This window comes from Monopterus albus, unplaced genomic scaffold, assembly GCF_001952655.1.
Source record: "Monopterus albus unplaced genomic scaffold, M_albus_1.0 scaffold28.1, whole genome shotgun sequence".
Classification (NCBI taxonomy): domain Eukaryota; kingdom Metazoa; phylum Chordata; class Actinopteri; order Synbranchiformes; family Synbranchidae; genus Monopterus; species Monopterus albus.
Genome location: NW_018127908.1, coordinates 829,936 through 844,376, shown reverse-complemented (window position 1 = coordinate 844,376; position 14,441 = coordinate 829,936). Strand labels below are relative to the sequence as shown.

Below are 14,441 nucleotides of genomic sequence, written 5' to 3'. Positions count from 1 at the left end.
TTTACTTTCAGTGCTGTATACTATATACAGTATGTGTATCATGCATGATACACCTGTCTTGTGCTTTAATTCCCCACACTAATTGCTATTATAGTCTTTCATTTACTTTGTGATAGGAGCAATAGTGGGAAAGCCCACCTTGTTTCATTATGGACTATTAGGATGAATGTTATGGGTATGAAACTATTATGGTGTCACCATAGTTAGTGTACACTGTTTCATTCAATCTGATAGAGAGTGGGGGTTGCAGTGATCACATTTGATTACATTTGTAAGCCTGCGACTGTGTTTGAAAATCACTGTGTTCAAAACAAAGGGGTAAGAATTGCTCAAGCTGAGGTACTGAACCCAGACGTAAACTTTAGCTAGCACCAGCCCAGTTTAACCCATGCATGTCACTGAGCTGGCTGCAGTTTGAATCAGGCCGACCTGCAATGTACCTGCAATGCCATAATCAGCAGGGACCCTCATAGCAGGTGTGTAGGTCACAGTTGGCATGGTGGACTCTTTGCCCTTCTGCTTCTTCCTGTAGACAATGAAGAGCAGCATCAGCACCAGGACGATGATTCCTGCGATGGCTCCAATCTGGTAGGTGTTCACTTGCACAGGGTTCCCGTGGATCCTTAAAAAGTCTTAAAAAGTATTACATTTTATTTAAATAATTTGGGGTCATAAAATGTTTTTAAAAGTCTTAATTTTTGAGGTGATGCTTAGACTGAGACATGTCTGAATACTTTATCAAATTTGTCTATATTGCTGTATGTAGTTAGCATTATAATTTTTTATTCTACTAATTACTGTGGATTTGCATGCTACATCTTGCATTCATGTGACTCATATGTTCGCTGTCTCCCACATTTTCCATGAACAGAAAAGAGAAGAAGAAGCATGATGGGGGGGATGTAAATCAAGGAAATTTGGCAATAAATTGGTATCTGAATGGAACGTATGTGCTCAGCAAAATGTGTTTGTGATTGCACTTGTCTGTTGACCTGCAAGTTACCAAAACCATGCTGTCCTCTCCATTATAAATCATTCTGCTGTCACACCCATAGACTGTATGGTCACACTATTGTCATGTGAATAAGCTTACAACCCATGTATTATGGATACATGGGCCACATGTTCATATCTGTGTTTGATATTTGACTATTTTATTTGACAGAAACATAGTTATGCATGCTACACTTGTACTAATGTGCATTTGTTCTGCTGTGGAGATGTCTATTTTTTCATTAGTTATGTCTTAAAAAGTCTTAGATTTGATTTTTTAAAAGGGTGCAGCAACCCCGTTGCGTGGTTGCACTGGTTAAATTGTAAAGGCTATCCATGACACCAGCAGCAGCAGACAGGAGAGGAGGAAGTAGTAGAGTTAGAAGCCTTAGTTACAAACAAAAAAGAACATGACAAAGTACTTCTTAGAATGGAGATAATGCCAACGATTAGACATCCTAGATAAGTTGATTACCGTAACCACTCTCAAAACAGATCTGAGAGTTGAACATCTTATTTTTTTTTTGGAGAAATTGTTTAAAAGATTTTTATTCATGTGTGTCCTCACCTTGGTCACAGCGAACTCCTTTCCAGCCTGGGCTACAGTAACATCTACCACTCATGTGATCACATGTGGAGTTATTCAGACAGTCACAAACCTGGCGGCAGCCATATCCATATGAACCAGGAGGACACTCTTGAAATGAAAAAAGGTAAAGAGGTAATGATTTAAATGACCTGAGATGCCTCTAACCCAAATTTGTATGGAAGTACTTGCTGAAGTTGAAGCACTGAAAGAAGTGGCAGGTTACCATAAATTAAAACATGGAAAAGAACTGAAGTGACAGCTTAGCTTTAACAGTAGCTAGCACCTAAACCAATAACCAGTGTAACACAAGAATATCTCTAAAACAGTTTCCAAATAGTTTGATAACAGCAAAAATGGTAAATGTCATCAAGGAAGAAGTTATAATGGGCTGGTAAAAAGCAGCTACTACTAAAAGCTTTGCATGAAAAGAATAATTGTTTCATTATGGATTAATTCCACTCAGCCTCTTGAGAGAGGGGCAAGAGAGAACAAAATCGACACAATAAAAAACATGACCTACACAGAACGGTACTATACGGCACTATACCTTAAAGATAACATAACAAAACAAGGGCTATTACTGCAGACCTTTATAATGTGCCGTGGTATAAAAAAACAACTAAACCTGCGGGAATGATGCTGACTTCAACAAATGTTATTCTGAGCAGGTGCAGAATAAAATGTCCTTTCACATTATTTCATTTCAACAATCATATCATATCATAGTTATTTATTTGATTTTGAATTATAGTATCATCCATATGTATGTTCACTAGTGGCAGACCAAAGTTTTTATAAACCAGAATATGTTTGCATGGCTTTAGACTTAGACAGTTTTTCCCCAAATTAGTGATTCAAGTTCAGAAATAAGGTATTATGACTAAGGGTGTGAGCAGCTCACATTAGACTGGAAAATAACCTAAAGACACTTTAAGCCCTGGTGTTTTTGTAACCTCTCCGTCTCCTCCTCTCTCCCAACCTCTCTCTCCTCCGCCCTCTCCTCCTCAGCTCACCTGGTCTACAGGAGCAGGATCCATCCACCGGTGAGCACTGAGCGCTGTTCTTACAAGTACAGCTGGAGAAGCAGTTTGTGCCATGTGTTCCTGCTGGGCAAGGGACCGAACAATTGGAACCCTGGGAAATAGACAGAAATGAAACTGGCTGTATGATTATACATTCCTCAAGTATGCTGTACAGCTAGACCACCAACAACACTAAAGGGACATGTTCAGTTCATCTGCTGAATTTGATTGGATTTGATCCAGTTGTCATTTAAATACACATTACTTTGTGTTTTGTGACAAATAAGTCTTGAATGGGCATAATGGATGGGATTAGTATCCACTGCTGGAGATTTGGTTATGGACTCTAGGGATGATGACCGCTCTACCCCCTGAACCCCCTGAACCACCGCCGGGTGACCACTTGAGCACAGATTCTGACTGCATAAGAACATAATGCACAGAATATAAACAGAAAGAAAGAATGCTGATTAAGCAAGAAATAAACTCCTAAATAATACATATAATATCTGCCCGTTAGTCTTTATATAATTGCTTTCTCTTACTCTCCTTTGTTTGTCTCTCATTATCTTCTGCTTGCGTGATATGTGTATTGTTATATAGTGAGTGTGTAAGTGTGTGTTCATTAAAAGACCCATAACTCCTCTTTCATCTTTTATTAACTTATTTTACTGCATTTAATAGGATCCAACTGCATTTTAGCTGTAAATGGTTTGGTTACATTTGAAAGATTAGATAAACTCTTCCATCATGAAATCACTGAAATGTGAGTTCATATGCATCATTTCTTGACTATATCTGCTTAGTGTGAGGGATTGCAACTCTTTGCCTCTGAGAGCTGGCAAACCGATGTATGGCACTTCATATTTGACCTAAAACATTCATTGATAATTCAGTATGCTAGAAATCAGTTTACCATGAAGCCTGGAGCACATACACACTCTCCGGTCACACTGAGGCAGTCGGCACCGTTCTGGCACTGGCAAACTTGCTGGCAGGAATCACCATAAAATCCTGGGGTGCACGTCTCATTGCAGTAGAGGCCTGACCATCCAGGCTGACATGTACACTCCCCTGACACTGGGTGGCAGCTGGAGACATGAGAGGAACATTTCATATGTAGTGTACTTTATTCTTGTTTAGTTGGTGTTTATACTGTAGGTCTACTACTACTTCTCAAATGTAGGATTCAGATCTCTCAGCAAATACAAATGAATATGACAGTTACATCAGTGAGAAGTAGGTACTGGAGAGAGAAGCATCTCCAGAAAGAGACAATGAGACAAATATAAGTGTACTGTAAACAATGACATTACCCTGTGGTACCACAAGAGGAGTGTGTACTGCAGTATGACAATACTCCATTACAGCAAGAAAAAAAAGTGCATTGCAAATGTTAGAACAATGTATTTAAATGTGAATTGGCTGTCTGATCACAAAGAGATGCAGACATCCTGTCTCTACACAGAAGTTACAGAATTCAAAGTAAGCAGATTCTGCTTCATTATAGCTGTAAAATATATAAGCAAGGGAAACAAATGCATTAAAATAACCAAAGCTCAGTAGTTCTGGACAATCATCAATACAGCTGTAATATGTATAAACAAGTAAGATAAAGTTATGAAAGGTAACTAAAATGAACTACAGGTATGAGAAGTAACTAAAGCTGATAAAGTAACTAGGGTCTATAAGACTCAAATCTTACAAAACATACCACGCGAGAATTATAAAGTATTTATTTGTATGTACAAATCTGTGGACACCACATACATCACTGAACAGGCAGAACATAAAGATAATCATAATGTTAAACTGGCATCTGGAAGAAGTTGGGTAACAATTCACTATGTTCCATGTGCAGTGACTGCAGGGGCCCATATGGTTTTATTTTTTCCACTGAGTCTCTTTGTTAGCTACAGTACATGGTCTTCTGTGTTAAATCCACAAGCCCCCCTTAGGAGGATTGTCTCCTCAACTTCAGCTAGACGGATGCTTTAGTCACCACAAGACACACACTGATTCATTTGTGAAATGAACCAGACATTAACATCACTGACAGAAAGTCTGGCAGAGTCCATTTAAAAGAGAATGAAGGGGCACTGCAGGAAAGTACATTATGCTGTATAGTATTTGCATAAGTAAAAAAAAAAAATCATATAAAACACAGAGAAATGAGAAACTAATCCCATCATAGCTGCTTAATATGGAAAATATATACTCTAACAGTACAAATGTATTAAAACATATTTTTGTTTAACCTAGCTCTCTTGGTACAGTATAAGCAACATTGTGAGAATTTCACTTAATCCAGTTCTGAAACAATTCATCACACTGACACATCAGCTGCAAGTGCAGTGGGGAGTGTTAGCATTTCATTCAATCTGCTGAAACCAGGACCAATTAAACACATCATTACTAACTGTTTTCTTCACACCATAAACATCCAGTAAGGTAGAGTTAATGGACAATTGGGTACACTTTGATATAGCTCATCTTTCTGATGTGCACTTACTGCACTTTCTGGAGCAATAAGTGCTAAAATGTTCTTTACCTGTTGCATCAGCACACATATTCACATGTAATTTGTGCAGCATTTAGTAATAATAATGCCTTTTTTGCTTTGAATTTGTGTAGCTTTTGCACAGTTTGTTTGAGGCTTTCACTATAGAAATTATATTATTTTACTGTGGATCCTTGAACTGTTGTTCAGACTGATTCCACTGGCGGGCTATGGCTGTAGCATGCATGCTTTCTGAAGCACCACACTTTGCAGTATTGTTTGATCTTCATGAAGACAAGGAGCCAAGCAGAACACTTTACACAAAGTTGTACATACACACAAGCAAAGTTGGGCACACATTTGTGGTGCCATGGCTGAAAAGTGAGCTTTAATAAGCTTTTGGAGCATAGTTCACTAAATGGAGTTCCATACTAATGGTGATAGTCCCTTTTACTGTGAGGACGGTTTCCCAGTATATGATCAACCTCTGAGGCAATGCCCGCTGTCATCTTTGGAATGACCTGTGGTGCACAAAACAATGAAACCACTTACAACCAATGCTATGATGAAATAATTATTTAGTATTACTAAACCTTTGGGAAATAGTTTTTATACCTGAATGGCTCCAAGATTCTCTGTTAGCTGACTTGGATTGGAGGATCCCAACAGCACTGAACTCACACCCTCATTTCTCAGGCACCAGGCTAAAGATCAGAGATAAAATTATTAATGTTTCTACTGTGGCAGGTATCAGACATCATGTAGAAAAATACTGAATTTGGTCATATTTTCTTTGACCACTTTCAAAGGAATGGAAAATTGAGGGTCACTAGGGCCCTTACCTATGGCAAGCTGTGGCAAAGTACATCCAAGTTTCTCTGCAATATGGGTCAGTTCCTTCAGCTTGGCTTGTTGTTTTCTCCCATCCTCACTCATTACTTTTTCCCTTAACCACTGGTATGGCTAGAGGAACAGTAAAAATGGATGTGTACTTGAAACAAATGTTAGTTAGTTGTACCAGCTAGATATGACTGAAAAGGCTGGAAGATATAGCACTAGACTCACTGTCTAATTCAATTCAACCTGTACCTTCAGTGAGGCCCTGGAAGATTCTGGGATGCCATTCTCATACTTTCCAGTGATGATTCCACAGGCCAAAGGAGACCAAGAGACCACACCCACACCTGAGACAGAACAAGCACTGAGCAGCAGGATACAAAATATAATACAGTTCTAAACTGATTAAAGAAAAGCTAGGCAGGAGAAACTTATTATAGACATACCTATCTTATGATAGAGCTCTGGCAGCTGAGTTTCCACCTTCTCTCTCTGGAAGAAATGATATTCTGCCTGCTCACACACTGGTGGAATTAGATTAAACTGCCTGGCCACAGAGTATGCTTCCTAATTGTATATGAAGAGGGAATAAAAAGAAAAAAGCTGAGACATTAATGAAGAAATATGTGAACACTAACCTTTAATATTTTCTTCTTTTATCTATGCATATCTCTTGCTGCATCTGGTATATAATATTACAACAGTCCATTTTGAATTTCACTGCCCCCCTTTAGCTTCAGTAGTGAGGGCAAAATTGTTTTTTTGATAAACGGATGATCTGCCACTGTGCTGGACTGTATGTCATTGTTCATGTATTTTAATACCTGTTCAGGAACTCACATGTCAAGGTGTCAAAGGGACGTTCATCACTTTAGACTGCATAGTGCAGTAATAAACTGGAACTGTGGCCATTAATTAACTGCCTTGTCCTATTTTCTGAGATTATTCTGTGCAGTCTGACTTTTTATTTAATTTAGACAGCAAATTTGTTTCTAAATGTGTTTCTTGGAATTAAAAAGTTCCCACAATATCATTATATGGACAGCCACAGAAAAAATATCAATGTTGCTCAGAAACAGTGTCCAGCCTCTAAAGAATTATTTGTTACAGGAAGCATTTTTGAGCAAAATTGGTCTTTATTTCATAATGCACAATTTATCCACCACTCACCATAATCTCCATAGCAGACCACCGCGATGTCCCCCAGTACATGGCCATCCCCTGGTTGATGACATGTGTCATTGCTCTCACTATCTCTGTAAAAATAAAATATCAAAGCATGGACACATTGTCAATAATTGAACAGTGGATGGCGCCACAATTTCAACTTTTATATAAACTGTAGGAAGACCATTGTTAACATCACTTATATTAGTGTGCAACATCTTACATTATATAACAGGAGAGGTAGATTCAGGTGGACCCAGTACCCAGAGAAAACCCACAAGGAGAACATGCAGAAAGGGGTGGTTCGAATCCAGAACGTTTTTGCTGTGAAGCAACAGTGCTAACCACTGCATCACTGTGCCGGCCATTAAGTGGACCCTTGAAATGTATTTAGCCTCTGTGTAAGTAAGGTTTATTTCTGATTAAGCTCATGTGCCAGCAGGTATTATTTGCTGGGGCCATGCTACTTAATGTGGCCAAATGCTGGATGGGATGAATGAAAAGACTCAGCCAATCTTGGCAGGAGGTTGCTTGTGCAGTTGAACAAATCACAGCAAGTGGTTTGTGTCTCTGTGCCTGAGGATGCAGCAGGGAAGTAATGGTGGATGGAATAGTGGATAAACAAAAGTGTATTTCATAAAAACTTCTGTGAAGTTCTTTCTTGTAGAAAATTTTCAACAAAAAACATCTCCAACAGGAGGAGGATATAAAGCTCTTTTTAAAGAATGTGTTTTCTCTAATTACTAAAGAAAATCAAAGAAAGATGATAAAGTTATGTGATTGTTTTAGTTTGTAATTGGTTTCTTTAGGCCCCTAATTGCACTTAAACTGCTTTAACAAATCCTCATTAGTGTGAAATGCAAATTCTCCATACAATATATGAAATGAAATGAGGGTGAAGAGATGAGACCACAGTAGAGTGTGATTCCTTTTTATTGGTAGTTCCTTCTCTGGACCAAATTGTAGCTCAGTGAGAGACAGAGAGCAAGTGTGCATGTGGATGAAGCAGGTGGGAGGGTAGAAGAATAGCATTTTATCTGCTCTAAAAGGGAGGGAGGGATTTGGGGGGATGTAAGAACAGAAAGAGAAACTGTGAACGCAGTAGAAACCTTGGAGGCACACACAGTTCATAAGGGCTTGTGTATATATGAATTATCCACCTCCGTGCCAGGCAGGGAGCGTGATAACTGGGGTCACAGCAACATCCATACTACTGGCCAGTCCACGAGGCTGCGGTGAGTCATCAACTCTAACAACAGATGCTGTGCTGAGTGTAGTGCTCAGGTGAGCTCTCCAGTGGACACCATCAACACCTCACTCAAAAAATTCACTGCAGTTTTTCAAGTAGGGTTATTATGTGGGTGAAGTCAGGGGCACATGCACATGGTGTGTGCCGGTATGAAAAACATGTACTGTTATAATAAGATGGATATTCAATTTAAATGAGAACATTGCTACAACATTCATGTTGCTACAGCCATTAGCCAGTCAGCTTATTAGCACAAAGGCTGGAAACAGTGGGAACTGACGGGCTCTGTCCAAAGGTAATAAAATTTGAAATCTCACTAATGTGCACATTATATCTTGTTATAGCTCCTTGCACTTGGCCAACAAATAGTCTAGTACATAAATGCAAAAAAAAAAAATAATAATAATAATTTCATTTTTACACTTTTCAGTTTTTGTGCAGATAAAACCAGCAAGGGAAATACCAAGCTTTGTTTCCTTTGGGCAGAACAGCTGTTTTCCAAATTTCAAGTCTTTAGATGAAAACATACAACGCACAGGCATATCCACATTTGCCCTGGCAGGTGATATGGAGGTCTAGGAGTCTCTGTGAGTGTTGTTCATCCATACACAGGATGGTGAGCGATACAGTATGTCACACCCGAAGGCATTTCAGTGGCCCATGAAGCCCTTTCTGAGTCTGACAATCTTGGGAAAGAATGTGTGGCCAAAAGAAAAACAAGTACTGAGGCACTGAGTGGGTGAGCTCCCCCTGCATCCTGCTCTATTTATCTCTATATTTTTCTGTTTATCTTTCTATTTATTGATGCCATGTCTGCTCTTTTCCTTTGCTTTTGTATCTTATTTGTTATTTACACATGGGATACAAAGGAATTGGGGTGGTGATGGTGTGTATGGGTGGGTGGGGGTTCATATTCAGCTGATTGATTAGATTCAATTTTCTTTATATTAGTCTGTTATAAAAATGATATTCAGTGACTGAGCATTGTGCTGAAACTTGGACAGTTTGCACTGCAGGCTATGGAATACCTATTAAACCAATAAATTGACTAAGGCACAGATGTCTGTCGTTGAGGTCCCTTATCATCATCTTTTCTATAATATGAGTACTGCACAGTTTTGGAAACTGTTAGATGAAGTGTCTGCTTATATCCAGTCTCTATAGTATATGCCACATAAGGTGGATGGGACAAGGGAAAAGTGACAACAAAAACAGACTGCACACTGCATGACAATTTTTTTTTTGTTATCAAGGGTTCACGACTAGTCTCACACAAAATTAAAAGTAAAGTCATGAGAACAAACAATTCTACACAAATATGTGCACATACACACACCCACCTGTTAGTTTGCTTAACATTCTCATTTGGAGCTTGAATGCTTTTGTACTGGCTTTGCTAATCTTGCTTAAATTTCAGCACCATGTGGGTGTGTAAATCAATACCTTAGACATCTGCATAACGAGCACCACCTCCTGCAAATATCCACAGAGATGCAAAAGTCTCACTTTGTATGTTAGCACCGCTCCTTCATTCCAAAGAGAAGCTATTTAGGAAACATTACAATGCTGATGTGTGTGGATACGAGGATATGTGATATGTGAGTCTGTACATGTAATCCCACTCTCTCCAGTTGTTATAAATGACTGACCCTCTACACAGTGATTTATTACAGTAGCCTTGCTCAATTGTAGTAAAGGGTGAAGCAAAAATGTAAAATGTTTTTACATTGACTGAGGGAGAAACTGTTGCACAGCTGCTGAAAGCACAACACTCAGCCTGTTTATCTTCACACCTGACATTTTTCTCTCTGCTCAGTTTCTCTCATCCTATCAGACCCTCAATCAATTAATCTATCAATCACATTCAGCTTCAGACATCAACTGTCAATACTGAAGTGGCTTTATCTGCAGATTTCCTACTAGAAGTTTTGGACTGCATGATCTGCCTGCCAGTCACCAAGGCCCCTGGAATGATAAGTATGACAGATTGGCCTCCCACACTCTGCTGGCTCACAGAGGAGGAAGCATGAGGGGGGCAAAGGCGAAAGATGTGAAAATAATTTTGAGAGAACACGAGGACTCCATCTTTTCAGTCTAATACTACCTGTGGATTGTGTGGAAGAAGGAAGAGAGGCCCACATATCTGTGACAGTAATATCACAAGGGAGTAATTTTTAGGAAGTGTGTGAAAGAAACACATGGCGACATAATGTAGATGTGTGGGAAAGCACTAAAACGCAGAGTAGGGCTTGTGCCTAGTGAGACCAGCCCCAAAATACACCAGCTTCCCCTTGGGGGGTCAGATAATCCTGCATCTGAAGAACAGGGATAGTTGGCTCAGAGACCCTGTGGAAACTGACAATCCCATAGAGACAGAAAGAGAGGGAGACTGGTGGACTAAAATAGAGGGCGAGGGATGAAGCAAGACTGTGCCTGAAATGTGTGTGTGTGTGTGTGTGAGTGAGTCAGTTAGACACGCACACACACACTTGACCACAAAGATAAACCCCTTTGGTCAAAGGCAAACGTCACCAGTCAGACGGGGGTAGGTCAGTGTTTGTCACCTTCTCATGTTTCAGAACAACATGCATGTTCCTGCCCTGACCCTTCCCCAGTCCCTCTCCCAGTCCCTCCAAGGTCTAGTCAGCAATCACTCACCCTCCATGGGAGTGTTGCTGTCTGGCCGGTTGGCAAAAACCACATCCACATATTCAAGTTGCATCCTCTGGAGGGAGCCCTTTAAACCTGAAGTGAGAAGAGAGAAGCTGAGATAATTTAAAGAAAACAGTCAATAGGAATCATGACCACTGATCATATTTGTTGTAGTGTTTGAAAGATGCATGTGTCACCATTGATAGTGTAAACTCATCAATAAAGATTCCTGATTTGGCATACCCCTAGGCATAGCCCACATAAGTCTGGAATATCATCCTCCACTCGTGAAAATTACTAATACCAGCAGACCAAGGAGACTTATTCCAATATAATTCAGGCGTGCTAGTAATTGAGAAATCATGTCCCTTGACATCTTAGAATGTGGAAACATTGTCTTGGAGTTGTAGAGAAGAATGATAATAACCGTGTCTATCTCTTTTTTGCCAGTTAGTCAACACTACCAAGCTATAAGATCAGCTTTGCACCAAAAGTGAATTGTCGCAGCTTGCTCAGTATGAAGATGCCAGTTCAGAAGAACGCTGTAAAAAAAGAATAGATTCCAGAGTTTATTTTTTGTTGTTGTCGTTTTGTTTTCTACTTAAGCAATGACATCAGGTAAAAGGAAAATAGGATGAATCAGATCTTAAAGTCAGCATATTCATAAACATGGCAAAGTGACAGTGGACCACATGTGGCTCCAGGCCTGCCAGCTGTATCCGTTGTGCCAGATTTTTTGACAGAGCTCATATGTGTCACATATGGGTTTTCATTTTCAGTCTGGTTGACCTAACAAAAGTCATGGCTCTGTCTTCAAGTTTTGTTTTCAAAACAATAAAATACTACATTATTCTCAAAACAAACACCACCTTTATCACTTCTGATACTATTCTATGTACCACCATCAAATACCATGTAGTATCCTGTTTGTGATCCCTTGGTATAATAAGAAATGGTTGAGTGACTGCTCATTTATGGACAAGAGAAGTCTGTGCTTTATCTACTACTCTATGTGATTATTTGGAAAATAAACAGCTGTTTTCCACTTGGATTTAAGATGAGTAATCTGAACCTCTGTTTTTTTTTGCCAGTTCAATCACTGACCCTTTATTAGCTTTATGCCCAGCAAAAGGGAAAGCTTTATTAGGACATGGTTCAGTAAGACAAAGCAGTCTTAATAGACCTTTTGTTTCCACAGCAGACATTTTAATTTGTCACTGCAGTAAAACCATAAGTCTAAGTAATAACATTAATCCAGCTCCATTAAAATGTCTCAGTTAAACCATGACAGTCAATGATAGCATGAACTGCACATCTGATTGGAATTCTGCCATAGTTTATATAACTAACTAAAACCACTTTTCCTGCTGTGTGTGACATGTTTAAATGTCTTCTGTGTTTGACACAGCAGCACATTTCAGGATCATAAAGTCAAAAGATTCCAACAACTGAAATTATGGACACACTTGTTTAGTCTCCTTATGGTTTAATTAAAGCAGGAGTCTGAACTGTTAAACATAAAGAACCCCACACATTGCTTACTAAATAATAAAACTGCTGTGATTAATACTGTTGTGTTTAATTCTAGGTTATGGCCAGAAGTACAGTACCTTTCCCATACAGAGCTACCAGTGCCATAATTTTAAGGCACTATATTTGATTCACAGTGAGAATATTAAAATGTCAAACTGAGAATTTAAGACCAATTTCAGGATTAATCAGTGCCAGGCTGAGTTCACGCCCCTGTACCTGTGCAACCCTTCATCCTTGTTACATAAATGAATGCTGGTGTGATAGTTGGTGCTAGAACCAAACAACTCAAAGCCAAGAGGATAATGAGATGGACCAGAGGAAAAGTCACTGTCATTTCTTCGTTTTTCACTCAGCTTTCAGCATTTATTAGAAGAGTAACGCTACATAATGAGGAGGGGATAACAAATAGTGACAAAGTACTGTGAGTAGGTCATTTCCCACTCACACACAGAGAAGACTACATGAAAGATGAAAAGCGAACACAGGAGACTATCACAGATGAAGACAGAGAGACAAGGCACTGGAGAACATGTATGTGTGGCAGATTAGTGCCAGAGGCGTCATCATCATCACCCACTAATCTCAGCTGAGTGTCAGAACCACTTATTCCTTCTTCTGTCATCTGCACTCTCACAATCCCAGAAACACCCATTACATGGGTCCTACTCTGAGCCTGTGCCCACCACCATCAGTAGCTTCTGCTGTCTCATGGATTAGCTGGAGTGTGAGAAATCTGAGCAAAGATGTTGAACAACAACACTATGCTACTGGCACCTACAGTGAATAATGTATTTAAATTATGTGTTCTGTGAAAGTCTCTTTGAAATGATGAAATCATCAAGGAGTAACTTTGTCCTATGAGGAAAATGATGAAGACATTTGCTAGAGAGAGTGATGTTTTTTTGCAATCAGAGTTAATTTGTGCTGAATTTGATCACTAAGTTTTGATTCCCCATCAAAACTAAATGTCAATTTAAAAAAATCAGATGATTAATTGACTGGCCTGTGGTGGCCCCTATAAAAAGTAGTAGGGAAGTGTCAGCAAATGTTTTATTCAACTAACTGACTAGCCTGTGGTGACATGTGCAGACACTACCTTCTCTCACAGATGCTATGCGTCATCCGCAAAGGCAAACTCAGTTTAGCTAATTGGCGATATCACCTTTCCTTCTCCTCTCTGTTATTCGATCTCTCATTCTTTCACTTTCTCATTCCCTGTCCTCCTCCACCAGTCCTTTCTATGGATGTTTTGTTTAGGGTGAAAATTGCAGAGACTGCAGCGAATGTTAATAATATGGGGGAGAGCTGAGTTACTGCAGGAGGTGCAATGCACTGTGGACTGGATAGCAAGTTGTATGGGAAGTGGTACGGGCCATGGGTGTGAGGTAGGCTTGATTTGATTTGATTTATTCATTCGAGCATGCAAAACAGTTGATATGTCAACACATGTAATTTCACACATATCCAACAATAATAATCCAATATCAATTTACTTATACCTAGTACATGCTTGAACGGAGTAGGAAGAAGTTAGACTTATCTAGTTAACCCCCATGACATCATCTTACAACTTTTAAGTCCTAAGCAATATCTCTACATAAATAATTATCCTCTACACCACACAAGTAATATACTACAGAATTATTACAGAGTGTTAACATTCTACATAATTACATTCATAGATAATTATCTTCTACGCCACACAAGTAATATACTAAACCCACAATGTTCCATCTGATTAATCATTAAACCTGTTCTTGCATGTATCTTGATTGACACATACCTTTATACTTATGTTTAAACTCATCAATTCTAGTACTATTTTTTATGTCCACATTTAAATTATTCCATAGTGTTACACCACTTATGGAAATACAGAATCTTTTTTTGGTTGTACGT

General features: G+C 39.1%; 1 protein-coding gene across 1 annotated transcript in view; it reads right to left on the bottom strand.

Annotated features, from left to right (window-relative positions):
• Window positions 1-4,330: 4,330 nt before the first annotated feature.
• kcnab1b (potassium voltage-gated channel subfamily A regulatory beta subunit 1b) overlaps window positions 4,331-14,441 on the bottom strand; it is a 35,450-nt gene continuing 25,339 nt past the window's right edge. The window contains exons 9-15 of the mRNA XM_020595883.1: window positions 11,016-11,102; window positions 7,112-7,197; window positions 6,388-6,508; window positions 6,194-6,288; window positions 5,947-6,067; window positions 5,720-5,808; window positions 4,331-5,625 (exon numbers count right to left, since the gene is read on the bottom strand). Of these exons, the coding sequence (XP_020451539.1) occupies window positions 5,536-5,625; window positions 5,720-5,808; window positions 5,947-6,067; window positions 6,194-6,288; window positions 6,388-6,508; window positions 7,112-7,197; window positions 11,016-11,102 (689 nt within the window). The 3' untranslated portion in view covers window positions 4,331-5,535. The remainder of the gene's footprint in view (window positions 5,626-5,719; window positions 5,809-5,946; window positions 6,068-6,193; window positions 6,289-6,387; window positions 6,509-7,111; window positions 7,198-11,015; window positions 11,103-14,441) is intronic.